Below are 20,423 nucleotides of genomic sequence, written 5' to 3' on the forward strand. Positions count from 1 at the left end.
ACCTGGCCGCAGGGCTGAGGCAGCAGAAGCTGCTGGAGCAAGAGAGAGAGAGAGGCGGAGGGACGGCAGGCAGCCACAGGAAGGGGCGTCGAGCCGTTCCCCAGAACTGCCAGCAGGAGGCGCCAGCCGCGTGGCGCGTGGAGCACCCCGTCACCGAACTGTTCCAAAGCCGACAGAGGTGCTGCACGTAGGGAAGAAAAACCAAGCGCAGCAGGGCAGGGTGGGGGCGAACGGGCCTGGCAGCAGCTCGGCGGAGACGGATCGGGGAGTTGGGGTGGATCACGCCCTCAGCATGAGGCAGCCATGCGATGCCGTTGCAAAACCAAAAGCAAAGGCAGCTTTAGGCTGCATTAAGAGAGGGGCAGCGTGCGAGTCCCGGGCGGTGAGAGTCCCGCTCTGCTGGGCCCTGGGCAGGCCGGGAATGCTGCGTCCAGCTCCGGTCACCTAGGGCGCCCCCCTCGGGCGGCTGTAATAGGCCTCGGCCAGGATCAGCCCCAGGACGAGCAGGACCGCGGCGCTCAGCGCCAGGTGGGTGATGTTGGCCTGGGTGAAATCCGGGCGCCCCGGGGGGCCTGCTGTGGGGGGAAGGGAAGAGTCACTCGGCAGCTCGGACCAGGAGATCAGCAGCTCGCGCTGCCCCGGGAGTGGAGCCGCCAACCCACCCGTCTGGCTCTGGGGCCTCAGCTCACTCTCCCCACCCTCACTCACTCGCTCATTTTTAGGGGGTTGGGGTGCGGGAGGGGGTGAAGGCTCCGGCAGGGGGGCGGGCTCTGGGTGGAGCCAGCGATGAGGGGTGGGGCCGAGGGGTTGGGCGTGTGGCAGGGGGCTCTGGGCTGGGGCAGGGGGTTGGGACTCAGACGGCGGTGCGGGGTGTGGGCTCTGGGTGGGAGTTTAGGTGAGGGGGGGGCTCAGGGCTGGGGCAGGGGATCGGGGCATAGGAGGGGGTTCGGGGTGCAGGCCTCGGGTGGCGCTTACCTCAAGCGTCTCCCGGGAAGTGACCAGCCCGTCTGGGAGCTGGAGGGGCAGCCAGGGGGTTCTGCACGCTGCCCCTGCCCACAGGTGCTGCCCCTTGCAGCTCCCATTGTCTGCGCTTCCTGGCCAATGGGAGCTGCGGAGACGGCGCTTGGGGCGGGGCCAGGGTGCAGAGCTCCTGTGGCCACCCTGCGCCTCGGAGCCGGAGGGAGATGCCGGCTGCTTCCCGAGAGCCGCGCAGAGCCACAGCAGCCAGGGACCCTGCCAGCCCCGCGGTGCCGCCAACCGGACTTTTAACTGTCCTGCCAGGGTCCCTTTGCAACCGGGTGTTCGGGTCAAAAACCGGACACCTGACAACCCTAGCCCCAGGACCTGCCTGGGCACCCAGCTTGTCCCAACCCCAAAGCCAGGACTCCCAGATCCTGTCCTCTCTTGGGATCCCCCAGTCAGTTCCAGGCAGCAACCTATAGGACAGGAGGTGCCGGAGGAGTCGGGAGTCTGGTGGGGAGGGAGGGGCAGGGGCTTCCGTCACTTGCCCCATCCTGCCCACCCAGCCTCAACCCCCGGGGGCAGCTCCTTGGGCCTCATGAGCCTTCCAGGGCTGGTTTGATGGTGATTCCCCCCCGGCCCCGGTACCTGGCCCCAAGCAGCCCGGGTGGGTGGGAGCCAGGGCCACTCCAGGCTGGGTTGGGTCAGTTCCCCCTGAGGGAATCGAACCAGTGTCTGTCGGGGTGGGGGAAGGGGCTGAAACAGTGACAGTGATTGCCCCCCCCCTTCCTCCACAACTCAGCTTCAATCCTCACTGTCATTCATGGGCGGGGGGGGGCAGTGCCGGCTCAGAAGCCCCTGGCCCCCGACTCCTCCTTGTGTCCCTCCTTGTGTTTTATTCAATATCTTCATAAATGATCTGGAGGATGGTGTGGATTGCACTCTCAGCAAATTTGCGGATGATACTAAACTGGGAGGAGTGGTAGATACGCTGGAGGGGAGGGATAGGATACAGAAGGACCTAGACCAATTGGAAGATTGGGCCAAAAGGAATCTGATGAGGTTCAATAAGGATAAGTGCAGGGTCCTGCACTTAGGACGGAAGAACCCAATGCACAGCTACAGACTAGGGACCGAATGGCTAGGCAGCAGTTCTGCGGAAAAGGACCTAGGGGTGACAGTGGACGAGAAGCTGGATATGAGTCAGCAGTGTGCCCTTGTTGCCAAGAAGGCCAATGGCATTTTGGGATGTATAAGTAGGGGCATAGCGAGCAGATCGAGGGACGTGATCGTTCCCCTCTATTCGACATTGGTGAGGCCTCATCTGGAGTACTGTGTCCAGTTTTGGGCCCCACACTTCAAGAAGGATGTGAATAAATTGGAGAGAGTCCAGCGAAGGGCAACAAAAATGATTAGGGGACTGGAACACATGAGTTATGAGGAGAGGCTGAGGGAGCTGGGATTGTTTAGCCTGCAGAAGAGAAGAATGAGGGGGGATTTGATAGCTGCTTTCAACTACCTGAAAGGGGGTTCCAAAGAGGATGGCTCTAGACTGTTCTCAATGGTAGCAGATGACAGAACGAGGAGTAATGGAATTCTGAGGGGAGACTGGGTGAGGAAAGTGGTCAGTGGAAGCATGTGACTAAAAGAACTAGGCAGAGGAAAAAACGGGCTAGTGAAGGAGAAATAGAGCTTCAGAATAGGTTTGCAGAGTTGGAAAATGAAGAAGGGGCTCAGCAGGTAGTCACTGAAGGTGACAGGGCAAGGAAGAAGAGAAGAGCGGTTAGTCCTATAGGAAAAGGGGAAGAGTTAATGGAGATTACACCAAATATGAGCCCCAGGAGGATACAGGATGGGTTAAAAAGGATTACAAGGGAGAATGGGAATGGAAAGAACTTGCAGCCAGAGGGAACAGGGGATAGACTGGAGAATAGCACCGTCACTAGGAAAAGGCAGGTCTATGTGATTGGGGACTCTTTACTGAGAAGAATAGATAGGCCTGTAACCAGAGCTGATCCAGAAAATAGGAGGGTGTGCTGTCTTCCAGGTGCTAAGATACGGGATGTAGACCTGAGGTTGAAAAGGATTCTAAAGGGAGCGGGAAAGAATCCCCTAATTATCCTTCATGTGGGAACAAATGATACGGCTAGATTCTCGCTGGAAAGTATTAAGGGAGACTATGCTAGGCTGGGGAGGACGCTTAAGGAAATTGAGGCTCAGGTGATCTTTAGTGGGATTCTGCCTGTTCCTAGAGAAGGGCAACAAAGGTGTGACAAGATTATGACTATCAATAGATGGCTTAGGCAGTGGTGCTATAAGGAGGGCTTTGGGATGTATGGTCATTGGGAGGCATTCATGGATAGAGGACAGTTCTCTCGGGATGGACTTCATCTGAGTAGGGAAGGAAATAGACTTCTAGGATGGAGGCTGGCACAACTGATTAAGAGAGCTTTAAACTAGGAATTTGGGGGAGATGGTTGGGAGATGTCCAGGTAATCTCCACGCCAGAATTTAGCATAGAGTGGAAAGAAAATGAAGTAAGAGTGGATACAGCTGTAGGTAGGAGGAAGGGCAGTGTAGATACAAGTCTAATAGGTTATACTGGTAGTAAAATAACCGTGCCTAATAGGGTACAGAATGTGAGTGAGGCCAAACAGCAAAAATGAAGATGTTTGTACACTAATGCAAGGAGCCTAGGTAACAAAATGGAGGAACTAGAGTTACTGGTGCAGGAAGTGAAACCAGATATTCTAGGTATAACAGAGACCTGGTGGAATAGTCGTCATGACTGGGCTACAGGTATTGAAGGGTCTGTGCTGTTTAGGAAAGACCGAAATAAAGGTAAAGGTGGTGGAGTAGCACTGTCTATCAATGAGGAGATAGAATGTAAAGAAATAAGAAGCGATGAAATGGATATGACTGAGTCTGTCTGGGCAACAATTAAATTGGGGAAGAAAACTATTAGAGCCTCCCCTGGGATAGTGCTTGGGGTGTGCTATAGACCGCCGGGATCTAATTTGGATATGGATAGAGCCCTTTTTAATGTTTTTAATAAAGTAAATACTAATGGAAACTGTGTGATCATGGGAGACTTTAACTTCCCAGATATAGACTGGAGGACGAGTGCTAGTAGTAATAATAGGGCTCAGATTTTCCTAGATGCGATAGCTGATGGATTCCTTCAGCAAGTAGTTGCTGAACCGACTAGAGGGGATGCCATTTTAGATTTGGTCTTGGTGAGTAATGAGGACCTCATAGAGGAAATGGTTGTAGGGGATAATCTTGGCTCAAGTGATCATGAGCTAATTCAGTTCAAACTGAATGGAAGGATTAACAAAAATAAATCTGCAACTAGGGTTTTTGATTTCAAAAGGGCTGACTTTCAAAAATTAAGGAAATTAGTTAGGGAAGTGGATTGGACTGAAGAATTTATGGGTTTAAAGGTAGAGGAGGCCTGGGATTATTTTAAATTAAAGCTGCAGAAGCTATCGGAAGCCTGCATCCCAAGAAAGGGGAAAAAATTCATAGGCAGGAGTTGTAGACCAAGCTGGATGAGCAAGCATCTTAGAGAGGTAATTAAGAAAAAGCAGAAAGCATATAGGGAGTGGAAGAAGGGAGGGATCAGTAAGGAAAGCTACCTTATTGAGGTCAGAATATGTAGGGATAAAGTGAGACAGGCTAAAAGTCAAGTAGAGTTGGACCTTGCAAAGGGAATTAAAACCAATAGTAAAAGGTTCTATAGTCATATAAATAGGAAGAAAACAAAGAAAGAAGAAGTGGGACCGCTAAAAACTGAGGATGGAGTGGAGGTCAAGGATAATCTAGGCATGGCCCAATATCTAAACAAATACTTTGCCTCAGTCTTTAATAAGACTAAAGAGGATCTTAGGGATAATGGTAGCATGATAAATGGGAATGAGGATATGGAGGTAGACATCACCATATCTGAGGTAGAAGCGAAACTCAAACAGCTTAATGGGACTAAATCGGGGGGCCCAGATAATCTTCATCCAAGAATATTAAAAGAATTGGCACAAGAAATTGCAAGCCCATTAGCAAGAGTTTTTAATGAATCTGTAAACTCAGGGGTTGTACCGTATGATTGGAGAATTGCTAACATAGTTCCTATTTTTAAGAAAGGGAAAAAAAGTGATCCAAGTAATTATAGGCCTGTTAGTTTGACATCTGTAGTATGCAAGGTCTTGGAAAAAATTTTGAAGGAGAAGGTAGTTAAGGACATTGAAGTCAATGGTAAATGGGACAAAATACAACATGGTTTTACAAAAGGTAGATCGTGCCAAACCAACCTGATCTCCTTCTTTGAGAGAGTAACAGATTTTTTAGATAAAGGAAACGCAGTGGATCTAATTTACTTAGATTTTAGTAAGGCGTTTGATACTGTGCCACATGGGGAATTATTAGTTAAATTGGATAAGATGGGCATCAATAGGAAAATTGAAAGGTGGATAGGGAATTGGTTAAAGGGGAGACTACAACGGGTCCTACTGAAAGGTGAACTGTCAAGTTGGAGGGAGGTTACCAGTGGAGTTCCTCAAGGATCAGTTTTGGGACCAATCTTATTTAATCTTTTTATTACTGACCTGGGCACAAAAAGTGGGAGTGTGCTAATAAAGTTTGCAGATGATACAAAGCTGGGAGGTATTGCTAATTTAGAGAAGGACAGGGATACTCTACAGGAGGATCTGGATGACCTTGTAAACTGGAGTAATAGGAATAGGATGAAATTTAATAGTGAGAAGTGTAAGGTCATGCATTTAGGGATTAATAACAAGAATTTTAGTTATAAGCTAGGGACGCATCAACTAGAAGTAACGGAGGAGGAAAAGGACCTTGGAGTATTGGTTGATCATAGAATGACTATGAGCTGCCAATGTGATATGGCTGTGAAAAAAGCTAATGTCGTCTTGGGATGCATCAGGAGAGGTATTTCCAGTAGGGATAAGGAGGTTTTAGTACCGTTATATAAGGCACTGGTGAGACCTCACCTGGAATACTGTGTGCAGTTCTGGTCTCCCATGTTTAAGAAGGATGAATTCAAACTGGAACAGGTACAGAGAAGGGCTACTAGGATGATCCGAGGAATGGAAAACTTGTCTTATGAAAGGAGACTCAGGGAGCTTGGCTTGTTTAGCCTAACTAAAAGAAGGTTGAGGGGAGATATGATTGCTCTCTATAAATATATCAGAGGGATAAATACCAGAGAGGGAGAGGAATTATTTAAACTCAGTACCAATGTGGACACAAGAACAAATGGATATAAACTGGCCACTAGGAAATTTAGATTAGAAATTAGACGAAGGTTTCTAACCATCAGAGGAGTGAAGTTTTGGAATAGCCTTCCGAGGGAAGTGGTGGGGGCAAAAGATCTATCTTGCTTTAAGATTAAACTCGATAAGTTTATGGAGGAGATGGTATGATGGGATAACATGGTTTTGGTAATTAAATATTCATGGTAAATAGGCCCAATGGCCTGTGATGGGTTTTTAGATGGGGTAAGATCCAAGTTACCCGGGAAAGAATTTTCTGTAGTATCTGGCTGATGAATCTTGCCCATATGCTCAGGGTTTAGCTGATCGCCATATTTGGGGTCGGGAAGGAATTTTCCTCCAGGGCAGATTGGAAGGCCCTGGAGGTTTTTCGCCTTCCTCTGTAGCATGGGGCACGGGTCACTTGCTGGAGGATTCTCTGCTCCTTGAGGTCTTCAAACTACAATTTGAGGACTTCAATAGCACAGATATAGGTGTGAGGTCTTTTTTAGGAGTGGTGGGTGAAATTCTGTGGCCTGCATTGTGCAGGAGGTCAGACTAGATGATCATAATGGTCCCTTCTGGCCTAAATATCTATGAATCTATGAATCTATGAATGGTCTCAAGTTGCAGTGGGGGAGGTTTAGATTGGATATTAGGAAAAACTTTTTCACTAAGAGGGTGGTGAAACACTGGAATGAGTTACCTAGGGAGGTGGTAGAATCTCCTTCCTTAGAGGTTTTTAAGGTCAGGCTTGACAAAGCTCTGGCTGGGATGATTTAACTGGGAATTGGTCCTGCTTTGAGCAGGGGGTTGGACTAGATGACCTCCTGAGGTCCCTTCCAACCCTGATATTCTATGATTCTATGATTCCCCAGAGTGGGGACAGCCATCTGGGGCCCAGGATCCCCCCTCAGCCTCAAATCTCCAGGGGCTGCTGCTCCCCCTGGCCAGGGAACCCCCCAGTGATCCCCGGCCGGGGGTCCCCTCTGCTGGGCTCAGGGCAGAGCCTGGCTCTGAGCGCCCCTTCAGTGCCAAGCTGCCGAGGGTCCGGCTGGGGGTGGGGCTGGGAGCGGGGACGCCGGGCTGGTCTCTGGCGCCCGGCACCGCAGGGCCCGGGGTTGCCGGTGTCGTTTTCAGCAGGAAAGTCTGGCTGAAAAGGGAACCTGGCAGCGACGCTGACCGGACCCGAAGTCTGATTCCTGCAGTGACCGGCCTGTGCCACCGGGACAGGGGGCGGGAAGAGCAGCGGCTGCTGGAGCCTGGAGGAGCAGTGGAGCCACTGAGCAGGGGCCCTGCCCCACGCCCTGCCCCCCTCACTCCACTCCCCTCCCCCCCACCCCTGGAGAGCGGCTCCCCCTCCCCCGCCCTGCCCCCCTCCCCCCCACCCCTGGAGAGTGGCTCCCCCTCCCCTGCCCTTCCCCACTCACCCCACTTCCCTCATCCCCACCCCTGGAGAGTGGCTCCCCCTCTTCTGCCCTGCCCCCCTCACCCCACTTCCCTCCCCCCCACCCCTGGAGAGCGGCTCCCCCTCCCCCCACCCCTGGAGAGTGGCTCCCCCTCTTCTGCCCTGCCCCATCACCCCACTCCCCTCCCCCCCACCCCTGGAGAGCGGCTCCCCCTCTTCTGCCCTGCCCCCCTCACACCACTCCCCTCACCCCCACCCCTGGAGAGTGGCTCCCCCTCCCCCGCCCTGCCCCACTCACCCCCACCTCTGGTGCACGGCTCACCTGGCAGGAGGAGGGCGGTGGAGAGAGCAGCGTCAAAGGGGGGGAAGAGGGGCAGGGGGCTGAGCCCCACACAGGAAGACAGTCACCCTCCCAGCCCCCCAGGAGGCAGGGAGGGGTCTTTATCCCCATACTACTGGGGGGGAAACTGAGGCACAGACAGATTCACTTTTCTTAGTGAGCTCCCAGGGGCAGGGACCGTCTCTTCACTCTGTGTTTATGCAGCGCCCGGCACAAAGGGGCCTTGATCATGGCTGGGGCCCTACATGCTCCCCCAACACAAGGGATCCAGCGCTATTGAGGCCAGTGTTTGCAGAGGTCTCCACTAACTGGGGGTATCTCAGTTTGTGGGCGCTCGGCCTCAGATCCCCCAAGATTGAGCCCCCCCCACAAGGAAGGACACTTTTGGAAACTGCGATGTGCTCCCATCACACAGCGTCTGTGGCCGCGCCAGGAGCTGGGCCAGATCTCCTGGGTCCCAGCCCAGCACTGTGTCCACCAAGCCACCACTTCCCCTGCAGCCCCTGCCTCATTCAGCTCCAGCCGGGGCACTGCCTGGGGCGGGGCCTGGAGAACAGAGGGGAGGGGATCACAGGATTAAATAGCGACTCACGGTTCCTACCCACAAGGGGCAGCGTTAAAGTCGCCTCCCTGCCCCGAGTCTCCAGGGGCTGCTGCTCCTCCCTGACTGGGGAACCCCCCAGTGACTCCGTCCCCGCTCCCCGGCCGGGCGTCCCCACTGCGGGGTCAGGGCTCACGGAGACCCCCTGGGGCCTGGCTGGGTGTGGGGCTGGGAGCTGAGCTGCCAGGCTGGGCCCCTCACCTGCTACAATGATCTGCACGGGGTCGCTGGGCTCCGAGAAGGCAGCTGGTCCTGTTCTGTGGCTATAACGACAGGTGTAGCTGCCCCCATGTTCCCGTCTGGCGCTGGGGATGGGAAATTCAGCCACATAACTAGCAGGGTCCGAGTACCTCAGATGGTTCCCGTCTCCATCCTTGTAGAGGACGAACCTCACGCCCAGGCGCTGATGCCAACACCGGATGGTGACGTTTCCCCCCATGGGGATCACCCCACCGGGGCTGATGGAGATGGAGGGTTTGGGGTAGGACCCCTCTGGATTCACAAACAAACAGGCAGTAAGTGGGGGTGACACAAACCGCGTCCGTCTGATTCAATCCTCTGCCCGTCTGTCACCCCAGCCCCGCCTGTCCCTGGGTGCAGGCCCAGCCCCGGGACTCACAGCCGGGGAGAGACACAGCAGGGGGAAAGGAGATTTCCAGTCTCTGATTCCTTTAGTTCTCCAGGGTCAATTCAGCCCGGCCCCCGCTGCAGTCAAGGGTCACTCCGGATTGAGCCCGGGGGGCTGAGATCAGAACCCAGCCCTGCCCCCATTGCAGTCAGGCAGTGAATTGGGATCTACCCTGCGAGGTGTGACGGGGTAGGGAGTAGAGAATATTAACCTGGTAATGTTGCGTGGGAGTTTTACTAGTTGACTGTCTGCATTGATACTAGATGATGGTGGGATATCAGGGTGTGACTTCACTGCGGGATGATACTTGACGGCCAGCTCCTAACCTGAGCCCAGGAGCGGGTTGGGGCCAGGTGACACCTTCTGCCCAGGAAACTGGACCAAGGCTGGAGGAGGGGTCGGGGTGTGTGGCTGTGGGAGGCGGCTGGAGGGAGTTTCAGTTTGGAGCCGGCTGAGGGGGGAGGCCCAGAACCTGGGTCTGGGCTCCCCACCCCCGAAGAAGGACCCCACTGAGGGGTCCTGTTTTGTGTATATACAAGCTCTGTTTTAGACCTTAGACCGTGTTCCTGTCGTGTAATAAGCCTTCTGTTTTACTGGCTGGCTGAGAGTCACAGTGAACCGCAGGAAGTGCGGGGTGCAGGGCTCTGACTCCCCCACACTCCGCAACATGGGGTTCCTGGTCTAAATATGGGTCATTTGAGGAAGCTGCTCCCAGAACAGGCACCCCAAGAAAACTTGTTAACAAAATCCCCCAGTTGTTCCAACAGGTTCCCATCCCTGTGATGAGTAGGGCGAGGTCTCAGTCCCCACCTCTGGAGAACACATGTCTGACAGGATCATCCCTTTGGGGGACTGGTGCCCCTCACCCTCACCCACATCCCTCGTCCCTAATGTGGAAATTCCCCCAGCTTCCCCATTCCCCACAGATACTCACGTCCCAATGCCCCGCTCCGCCCAGCCAGCCAGCAGCCTGGAGAGGAGACAGCTTGTTAGAAACCAGATCCCAGAGCAACTGGACCCTGGTCTCAGATCTGCCCCTCCGCCCCCCATGGGCACACTCCCTGGTCTCAGATCCCCACCGTGGCCACACGCCCTGGCTGTTGCCGATACTCACCAAGGAGGACGGTGAGAGCAGACACCATGATGGGGCAGTGGGGGGCCCCTCAGTGCTGCCACCAACGCCCCAGTGCCCAGCTCCACCCAGCCTGAGGCCCGAGTGCGAGCGGAATGAGGAACAGCACCAGGGGCTGCAGCCCCAGGAACCCCGTGATTTGTTCAGCCCCTTTCTTCCCCATCAGATTGTTTCTCTGAACTCTCCTCCTCAAATCTACCACGGTCAGAGCAAAGCCAGCTCCCTGCCACGCCCAGCAAACCACATCCCCTCCTGCAGCTGCCTGGCCCAACCCCGCCCCGCCATGATCTCCCAGCCCCACATGGGAGCTGCCCAGTCCGGGGACCAGCTGGAAGCGGGGCAATCTCAGGAGGCATCAAGAGGTGCCCATGTTGCCCTGACCTTTTCCAACAGGCCCATCTAGCCTTCCTGGAGCAGCAGCTCAGAGCAGAGGAAGGCTTCCCCCATACACACACAGTGCCCCCCTCCCATGAAGCAGGGCAGAGATTCCTTCCTGACCCACCCTGGAGCATGAGGGTGGATGGGGCCTGGCCAAACTCCTTCTCAGGTTGTGTCGCTGCAGAATCTATTCTTCGCCCAGTGACGTGGCACAGAGATGGGACGGGTGGCTGGGAGGGGTTGTGGTTTCCGGTCCCCGTGAGTGGGGGAGGAAGGAATAAATATAGATCCTGAGTTGTTAAAGGAACAGCCGATAAATCCGTGAAAGGGGAAGTCTGCCCAGAGCCAGCGCTCACGTCCTGTTTCTGGTACTGCCAGTGAAACTCTGAATCATAGAATATCAGGGTTGGAAGGGACCTCAGGAGGTCATCTCGTCCAACCCCCTGCTCAAAGCAGGACCAATCCCCAACTAAATCATCCCAGCCAGGGCTTTGTCAAGCCTGACCATAAAAACTTCCAAGGAAGGAGATTCCACCACCTCCCTAGGTAACGCATTCCAGTGCTTCACTACCCTCCTAGTGAAAAAGTTTTTCTAATATCCAACCTAAACATCCTCCACTGCAACTTGAGACCATTGCTCCTTGTTCTGTCATCAGCTACCACTGAGAACAGTCTAGACCCATCCTCTTTGGAACCCCCTTTCAGGTAGTTGAAAGCAGCTATCAAATCCCCCCTCAATCTTCTCTTCCGCAGACTGAACAATCCCAGTTCCCTCAGCCTCTCCTCATAAGTCGTGTGTTCCAGTCCCCTCATCATTTTTGTTGCCCTCTGCTGGACTCTTTCCAATTTTTTCACATTCTTCTTGTAGTGTGGGGCCCAAAACTGGACACAGTCCTCCAGATGAGGCCTCACCAGTGTCGAGTAGAGGGGAACGATCACGTCCCTCGATCAGCTGGCAATGCCCCTACGTATACATCCCAAAATGCCATTGGCCTTCTTGGCAACAAGGGCACACTGTTGACTCATATCCAGCTTCTCGTCCACTGTCAAACCTAGGTCCTTTTCTGCAGAACTGCTGCCGAGCCATTCGGGCCCTAGTCTGTAGCGGTGCATGGGATTCTTCCTTGCTAAGTGCAGGACTCTGCACTTGTCCTTGTTGAATCTCATCAGATTTCTTTTGGCCCAATCCTCTAATTTGTCTAGGTCCCTCTGTATCCTATCCCTGCCCTCCAGCATATCTACCACTCCTCCCAGTTTAGTGTCATCCGCGAACTTCCTGAGGGTGCAATCCACACCATCCTCCAGATCATTTATGAAGATATTGAACAAAACCGGCCCCAGGACCGACCCTTGGGGAACTCCACTTGATACCAGCTGCCAGCTAGACATGGAGCCATTGATCACTACCCGTTGAGCCCGACAATCTAGCCAGCTTTCTATCCCCCTTATAGTCCATTCATCCAGCCCATACTTCTTTAACTTGCTGGCAAGAATACTGTGGGAAACCATGTCAAAAGCTTTGCTAAAGTCAAGGAACAACACGTCCACTGCTTTCCCCTCATCCACAGAGCCAGTTATCTCGTCACAGAAGGCAATTAGATTAGTCAGGCATGACTTGGCCTTCGTGAATCCATGCTGACTGTTCCTGATCTCTTTCCTCTCCTCTAAGTGCTTCAGAATTGATTCCTTGAGGACCTGCTCCATGATTTTTCCAGGGACTCAGGTGAGGCTGACTGGCCTGTAGTTCCCAGGATCCTCCTACTTCCCTTTTTGAAAGATGGGCACTACATTAGCCTTTTTCCAGGCATCCAGGACTTCCCCGGATCCCCATGAGTTTTCAAAGATAATGGCCAATGGCTCTGCAATCACATCCGCCAACTCCTTTAGCACTCTCGGATGCAGCGCATCCGGCCCCATGGACTTGTGCTCGTCCAGCTTTTCTAAATAGTCCCGAACCACTTCTTTCTCCACAGAGGGCTGGTCACCTCCTCCCCATGCTGTGCTGCCCTGGGCAGCAGTCTGGGAGCTGACCTTGTTTGTGAAGACAGAGGTAAAAAAAGCATTGAGTACATTAGCTTTTTCCACATCCTCTGTCACTAGGTTGCCTCCCTCCTTCAGTAAGGGGCCCACACATTCCTTGGCTTTCTTCTTGTTGCTAACATACCTGAAGAAACCCTTCTTGTTACTCTTAACATCTCTTGCTAGCTGCAACTCCAGGTGTGATTTGGCCTTCCTCATTTCACTCCTGCATGCCTGAGGAATTTTTTTATAAACCTGATGCAGCTACCCTGTTATACACCACAGTTCGGGGAGGGGAATGGGGTCTAGTGATTGAGCGGGACGGGCTGGGAGCCAGGACTCCTGGGTTCTCTCCCTGGCTCTGGTTGGGGGGTGGGATCTGGTGCTTAGAGAAAAAGGACACAGATTCGAGCCAGCCTCCTAGAGGTGAAAGGCCCCATGTCCCTTCCGCAGCCCATCCCCAGGGCAGCGGGTCTGCACAGCTCAGGGCCTAGGGCAGAGCTCACAGCGGGTCGACAGCTGAGCAGAGTTTCCCTCTCCCCCCTCAGGATGCTGCAAAAGGGACACAGAGAATGGGAGATTTCAGAGTAACAGCCGTGTTAGTCTGTATTCGCAAAAAGAAAAGGAGTACTTGTGGCACCTTAAAGACTAACCAATTTATTAGAGAATGGGAGAGAGCTGACCAGCCCCCCAGAAAGGGGAGGGGGCAAGATCACGGGGACAGAGCTCAAGAGAAACTGGCCCCCCCGGCAGATGCTCCAGCTCTGGCTCCCCAGCTCATTTGCCCTTCAACACCCCCCCCCAACATTCAGGCATTGGGGCCATCAGCCCCCCCATTCTGCCCCCTGGCCTGCGTCCCCTCCCCCATTCTGTCCCCCCAGCCTGTAGTTCCCTCACGTCCACCTCATCATGGCCCCCGCCTTCCTAGTTCTGCCCATGTCCCCTATCCCTTCATCCCCCATTGTGCCCCTCATGCCCCATGTCCTCTCCCCTGTTCTGCCCCCCACCCCCCTGACCTCCCCGTTGTAGGGAAGGGATACCTGGCTGCCCTCAGTTAACATGGTCGCCCCCTTGCCCCCTGCAGCCCTCACAGGGCAGCCATGCTGGCCCCTGGCTAAGATGGCCAACGCCTCAACCTGGGGGCAGGAACAATCCTCTCCCCCCTGTGATGGGTTGGATCACAGAAAACTCCCATGGGACTGCTAACTGATTTGCTGAGACTTCTTCTGCCCCTGCTTTCCCTGCCAATTTGGGACTCCACAACCCTGCCTGGTTTGAGCCAGACACGCTATCCTGTTACAAATCAAGACCCAGGTCTGAACAACGTCCCACAAAAGCTGCAGGCTTAACTGAAAACAGATTAAGACGTGTTCCTGTCTCCAACACCCAGATGCCCAGTTCTCAATGGGGTCCAAACCCCAAATAAATCCGCTTTACCCTAGATAAAGCTTATACAGGGTAAACTCATAAACTGTTCGCCCTCTATAACACAGAGAGACATGCACAGCTGTTTCCACCCCCCCAGGCTCGGTATTAATACATACTCTGGGTTAATAAGTAAAAAGTGATTTTATTAAATACAAAAAGTAGGATTTAAGTGGTTCCAAGTAATAACAGACAGAACAAAGTTCTAGGCAGTTCTTAAGTATCTAGGGGGTGGGATAAGGGTGTAGGATCGTTTCAGAGCCCTAGAGGGCAGGTGTGGGCAGGGGTCTGGACACAGAGAATGGCCGACACCTTGTTTCTTGGCAACTGATGCCCTGGGCCCTTCCCCCTGCAAGGTGAGAGCTAAAGGGTTGGAGAACAAAGGAATCAGGTGCCCTCCTGGCCAGGGAAAGGGACAAAGCCCAGAGGAAGAGGGGCTGGAGGGAGTTTCAGTTTGGGGCTGGCCGGGACATGGAGTGAAGGGCAGACGTGGTTGTCTGGCTCACTGCCCCCCAAAATGGACCCAGCTGAGGGGTCTGGTTCTCTGCACCTGCAAGCTCTGTTTTAGACCATGTTCCTGTCATCTAATAAACCTCTGTTTTACTGGCTGGCTGAGAGTCCCGTCTGACTGCGGAGTTTGGGGGCAGGACCCTCTGGCTTCCCCAGGACCCCGCCTGAGCGGACTCGCTGAGGGAAGCGCAGGGAGGTGCAGAGGAGGCTGAATGCCCCGAGGTCAGACCCAGGAAGGTGGAGCCGGGTGAGCTGTGTGTCCTGCAGACAGGCTGCTCACAGGAAGGCGACTGCCCCAGAGTCCTGACTGGCTTCATGGGGAGCAGGTCCAGAGCATCGCCCGGGGACTCCGTGACAGTAGCATAAAACATATTCCAGTTATGTCAAATATACATTCATAAGCATATTTCCATAATGAATTATGGGGTGTGTCATGGACTCCCAGGTCATGTCCACTCTCAGCCCCGTACGGTCCCTGGTGAAAACCCCCTTCAGTGTGACAACCCTTCTCGGGGGTCCACTCTCTCTCGGGGGTTAGGCCCCTCCGCCTCCTGGAACCGCACCTCTCTGAGCCTTAGCACACCTGTCTCCTGCCATGGGACCCCTCAGGGAATCCATTTCCTCTGGACCCCCAGGGCCTCCACTCCCAGAGGGAATAATGCCCCCTGTTCCCTAGCCCGGAGCGACTCTCAGCCAGCGTAACACAGGAGGGTTTATTGAGCATCTGAACCCAGCACAGGAAACTCTCTGGGCCTCAGGCCTGGCCTCCCTCCGCACAGCACATCCCAGTCTCCCCTGCACCCAGGTGGGCTCTGCCTGCTCCCTCTCTCCAGCCCTGAGCCCCCCTGCTTCCCAGCTGGGCATCTGATCTGACTGGCCCCAAGCCCCCCCGTCCATTGTCTTCTCTCCAGGTAAACAGGGTCGCCTGGGCCCCCTCTCCCCTCTTCTGTCCTCTGGCTGGCACCGGCTGGTCAGGTCACCAGGATCCTCTCTTCACAGCCCATTGTCCTTTCACTGGCCGGACCAGCTGTGACTCCTGAGCTGGGCCTCCCGGTCACCAGGTCACCAGTCGCTGGGGTCTCCATTCTCCAGGGCATTGGCCGGGGTCCCAAGTTCCGTTGCACGTCCTCTGTACCAATAAACTCCCTCTCCCATCACCTCGTGAAACCAGTAACACTCAGGGAAACTGAGTCCCACCTACTCTGCATGCAAACCATTGGAAAAGCCAAGAAACGCCCCCACTTTGTCACAGTGGGGAGCAGGGGTTGCCCCTATTGGTAAGGGGACGTCATGGGCCCCAGAGAGGGAGGTTATTGCCCTAGATCTCCTCCTAGATCGTGCCCCTTCCCTGAGATCCCCACACAGCTTCCAGGCAGTGACCTGCAGGGCAGGAGTCATCGGGGGAGCTGGGGGTCTACCAGTGGTGGAGGGGCAGTGGGGTTGTCTCTCCATCCCCCCATCTCAATGAGCCCCTCCCCGAGGTGTCTGGGCCCCACTCACCTGGATTCACTGCCCCCGTGCCCCCCAACCAGCCCCAGCCCCTGGGCACCACGAGCCTGTTTCCAGAGCTGGTTTGATGGTACCTGGCCCCGTGCTGCCCGGGCGGGTGGGAGTTGGCGCCGCTCCAGGCTGGGTCGGGTTGGTTCCCCCTGTGGGAATAAAACGAGCACCTGTCAGGGGCCGGAGGAGGGACTGAAACAGCGACTCAGTGATCTCCCCCTCTCCCCACCTCGATTCAGCATCGCTCGTCACTGTCATTCCCGGAGGCAGGGGGGAAGGATTTTTGTGGCTGGGGACGATGCCGGCTTGGCAGCCCCTGGGCCCCAACTCATCTATGCATCCCCAGAGTAGGGACAGCCCTGGGAAAGGCCCCCTGCTCTGACGCTGTCCCTGGGGGCAGGGATCCCCCTCCCTCGGCCCCAAATCTCCAGCAGCTGCTGCTGCTCCCAAGTTGGGGACCCCCACCCCAGTCCTAGTGACTCCATCCCCGCTTCCCAGATAGGCATCTCCTCCGCTTTGCCCAGGGCTCATGGCAGAGCCTGGCGCTGAGCATCCCATCAATGCGGAGCTCCCCCGAGTGTCCGGCTGGGCGTCGGGTTGGGAGTGAAGATGCCAAGCCGGGTCCTTCACCTGCTACCACCAGCTCCGCGGGGTCACTGGGCTCTGACCAGACGGGCAGGTCTGCTTTGGTGCTATATCGGCAGCTGTAGGTCCCTGCGTCTCTCCGGCTCACACTGCTGATGGGAAACTCGGCCGTGTCCCCAGCCGGCTCCGCGTCCTGCAGCCCGTTCGGGTTTCCATCTTGGTACAGAAGGAACCTCACGTTCTGGTGCCGACCCCGACACCGGATGGTCACGGCTCCCCCAGCTGCTGGGACTCAGGGAGATGGCGGGTTTGGGGAAGTAGGTCTCTGCAGTGAGAAGGAGACAGGCCATGAGACAGACCCCGGCAGCGTCTCTGCACCTGTCCTCACCGCACGGTCCCAGACACGGGGCCCCTGGGAGAAAACCCAGCCGGAGGAACCTCTCCGAGATCCCAGAGATTCCTGGGAGCTCCGACTGAAGCTGCCCGAGAACCTAAATCCACAGCACCCCTCTGTACCCGTCTATCTACTTAATGGGCCCCCCCAGCCCAGTGTCCCCCTTCCCCATCCCTGCCCCATGGGATCAGACCCATGGGCCCATCCTGCCAGTATCATCCCCCCACCCCCCGGATCAGACCCACAGGTCCTCACAGCCGCTGTCTCGTACCCAGCAGCCGCCAGCAGCTGCTGCGTCTCTGGCAGGCGCTGGGAACCTCTCGGGCTGGCGGCACCGGGCAGGGCCAGATTGTGTCTGGTACAACAACACCCGGCTCCTCCCCAGCGCTTCACACCCGCAGATCTCACAGCGCTTCACAGAGGGGGGCAGGGGAACCAGCCCCATTTTACAGAGGGGGAAACTGAGGCAAAGAAGGGGGCAGGGACTTGGCTACAGTCCCCTAGAAAATCATGGCAACACTAGGAACGGCAGCCAGCTCTCCTGAGTCCCAGCCCCTGTGCTCTCCCCACTAGGCCACACGGCCACCCAGGGAGTGTCAGCCCGCCTCAGGGCCGTAGTCCGTACAGCATTAGTGGGCTAGTGGCTACAGTAGAGGACTGAGATCCAGGGTTATATCCCCAGCTTCGGGAGGAGAGTGGGGTCTAGAGGTGGGGGTGGGGAGGCCTGGGAGCCAGAATTCCTGGGTTTGATCCCAGCACAGAGAGGGGAGTGGGGTGTAGTGGTTAGATCGGGAGGGGGGTGGGAGTCAGAGGTGCTGGGTGCTGCAGACACAATGAGAAAAAGCCTCCACCCTAAAGCCAAGCCCTGACTATCTAACCAGACATGAGGTACAGGAGGAATGATTGTCCCCAGTTCATACAAGGGGAAATGGAGGCACAGGCGGGTTGAGTGACACCCCAAGGTCCCCTGGCGGCAGGGATCCCCCCTCCCTCCACCCCAAATCTCCAGTGGCTGGGAACCCCCCAGTGACTCCGTCCCCACTCCCCAGCCTAGCGTCCCCTCTGCTGGGCCCATGGCACTGAGCATCCCATTGGCATGGAGAACCCCTGTAGGTCTGGCTGGGTGTGGGGCTGGGAGCAGGGACGCCAAGCCGGGCCCCTCACCTACTACAACAATCCGCACGATGTCACTAGGATCCGACCAGTTGGGCGGCTCCGATCCGGAGCAAGGTCGGCAGCTGTAGGCCCCTCCGTCTTCCCGCCTGGCACTGGGGATGGTGAATTCAACCCCGTCCCCAGCAGTATCCAGCTTCCAGATTTCGATTCCACCTTTATACAGAAATAACCTCCTGGCCTCGCACCGACACTGACAGCGGATGGTGACGGCTCCCCCCAGGGCGATCACCTCACTGGGGCTGGCGGAGATGGAGGGTCCGGGCGCAAAGAGCTCTGTGTTCACACACAAACAGGAATGAGATGGGGAGACACAAACCCCTCCCTGTGTGTCTGTAACCTGCCCCTAGCGCCCAGCCCCAGGGACAGCACCAGGGCTAACAGACACCTCACTGCATCCACAGGGAACCTGTGGGCCGGGTTCTGATCTCAGCCCCCTGGGGTCAACCGGGAGTCACCCCTGAGTGCACTGGGGGCAGGGCTGGGGTTAATCCAGGGGGGTTGATTTGAGGTTTGGGGGGAAGGTTCTGGGCTCAGCTAGTCTGTTCTCCCCCATCCTTAACTTTCTTTCACCGTTCATTGATACTCACGTCCAGACACCCCACTCCACCCGACCAGCCAGCAGCCTGGAAAGGAAACTGTTTGTTAGGGACTAGATCCCAGAATGACTGGAGTCTGCACCATGGTCTCAGATCGATTCCCCCCACTCCCCCCCCGACCCACCCATGGTGACACTCACCAAGGAAGAGGACAGTGAGATGAGAGCAGATGCCATGATGGAGCAGCGGGGGGGCTCTCAGCACTGCCACCAATGCCCCGGTGCCCAGCTCCACCCAGCCCCGAATAAGGCACCAAGCCAGGGGCTGTAGCCACAGGAAGCCGGCGATGTCTCATCTCTTCCTATACCCATCACACCTTGTCTCTAATCTACCGGCCAAATCTAGCGCGGCCAAAGTAAGCAGAGGTACCTGCAAAACCCAGGAAATCCTGGGACCATCAGCCTGGCCAGGTGTCATGCAGCTTGCAGCATGTCCCTATGTCGGTGGGGAGTGGGGACAGGTCACCCGCAGCGTACCCTGCAGCCTTGGGGAAGGTGCACTAGGCTGGTAGCCAGGAGACCACGGGGTCTGGTCTTCAATCTTCAACTGACCACTGCGAATATTTCCGTGCAGATCCTCCTTCTCATTACTTTCTGGGTTCAAACCTGGCTGATGACCCATATCAGTAAAAGTAATATGATCATGCAATTAAAGTATGAGGTCATAATGCACAAGGGGGCAGAGCTAAGAGTGTTCAGGAAACCGTAACTGTGGCATTTCCTGGTGCTGGAGGGTTTGACTCCGCAGCCTTCCCGCTCAGCTGCCAACCTGCGACACGAGCCGTGGCACCGTGTGAGGAGCGGGCGCGATGGGGGATGCCTGGGTTTGCTGCCCCTTGGGCCCTAGCTGAGCAGTGATGATGGGTTTACACTGTAACGCCTGGTTCTAAGGGGCTTTTCTCAGCGTGTGAATTAAATCAACCAGGTTCAAAACAAAACTGGAGAAAGAAATTCCATCCCGGGCCCCCAGCCGGTCACCAGCCAGGAGAGACCCAGTGACCTTCTAATGCCCCTGTCAAGGTTCCTCCCCCACTCTGAACTCTAGGGTACAGATGTGGGGACCTGCATGAAAAACCTCCTAAGCTTATCTTTACCAACTTAGGTCAAAACTTCCCCAAGGTACAAAATATTCCACCCGTTGTCCTTGGATTGGCCGCTATCACCACCAAACTAATACTGGTTACTGGGGAAGAGCTGTTTGGACGCATCTTTCCCCCCAAAATACTTCCCAAAACCTTGCACCCCACTTCCTGGACAAGGTTTGGTAAAAAGCCTCACCAATTTGCCTAGGTGACTACAGACCCAGACCCTTGGATCTTAAGAACAATGAACAATCCTCCCAACACTTGCACCCCCCCTTTCCTGGGAAATGTTGGATAAAAAGCCTCACCAATTTGCATAGGTGACCACAGACCCAAACCCTTGGATCTGAGAACAATGAAAAAGCATTCAGTTTTCTTACAAGAAGACTTTTAATAAAAAATAGAAGTAAATAGAAATAAAGA

At 55.3% G+C, this 20,423-nt stretch overlaps 1 protein-coding gene across 1 annotated transcript; it reads right to left on the bottom strand.

Moving 5' to 3' along the window:
• Positions 1–362: 362 nt before the first annotated feature.
• On the bottom strand, positions 363–19,540 carry LOC140901871 (T-cell-interacting, activating receptor on myeloid cells protein 1-like). Its single transcript, XM_073321297.1, is given in 6 exon segments — positions 363–575; positions 8,778–9,068; positions 16,799–17,034; positions 17,036–17,078; positions 18,312–18,596; positions 19,396–19,540. Coding segments are annotated over 6 exon segments (1,131 nt in total). The 3' UTR covers positions 363–444.
• Positions 19,541–20,423: the final 883 nt, after the last annotated feature.

The sequence above is a fragment of the Lepidochelys kempii genome, chromosome 23, assembly GCF_965140265.1.
Source record: "Lepidochelys kempii isolate rLepKem1 chromosome 23, rLepKem1.hap2, whole genome shotgun sequence".
Classification (NCBI taxonomy): domain Eukaryota; kingdom Metazoa; phylum Chordata; order Testudines; family Cheloniidae; genus Lepidochelys; species Lepidochelys kempii.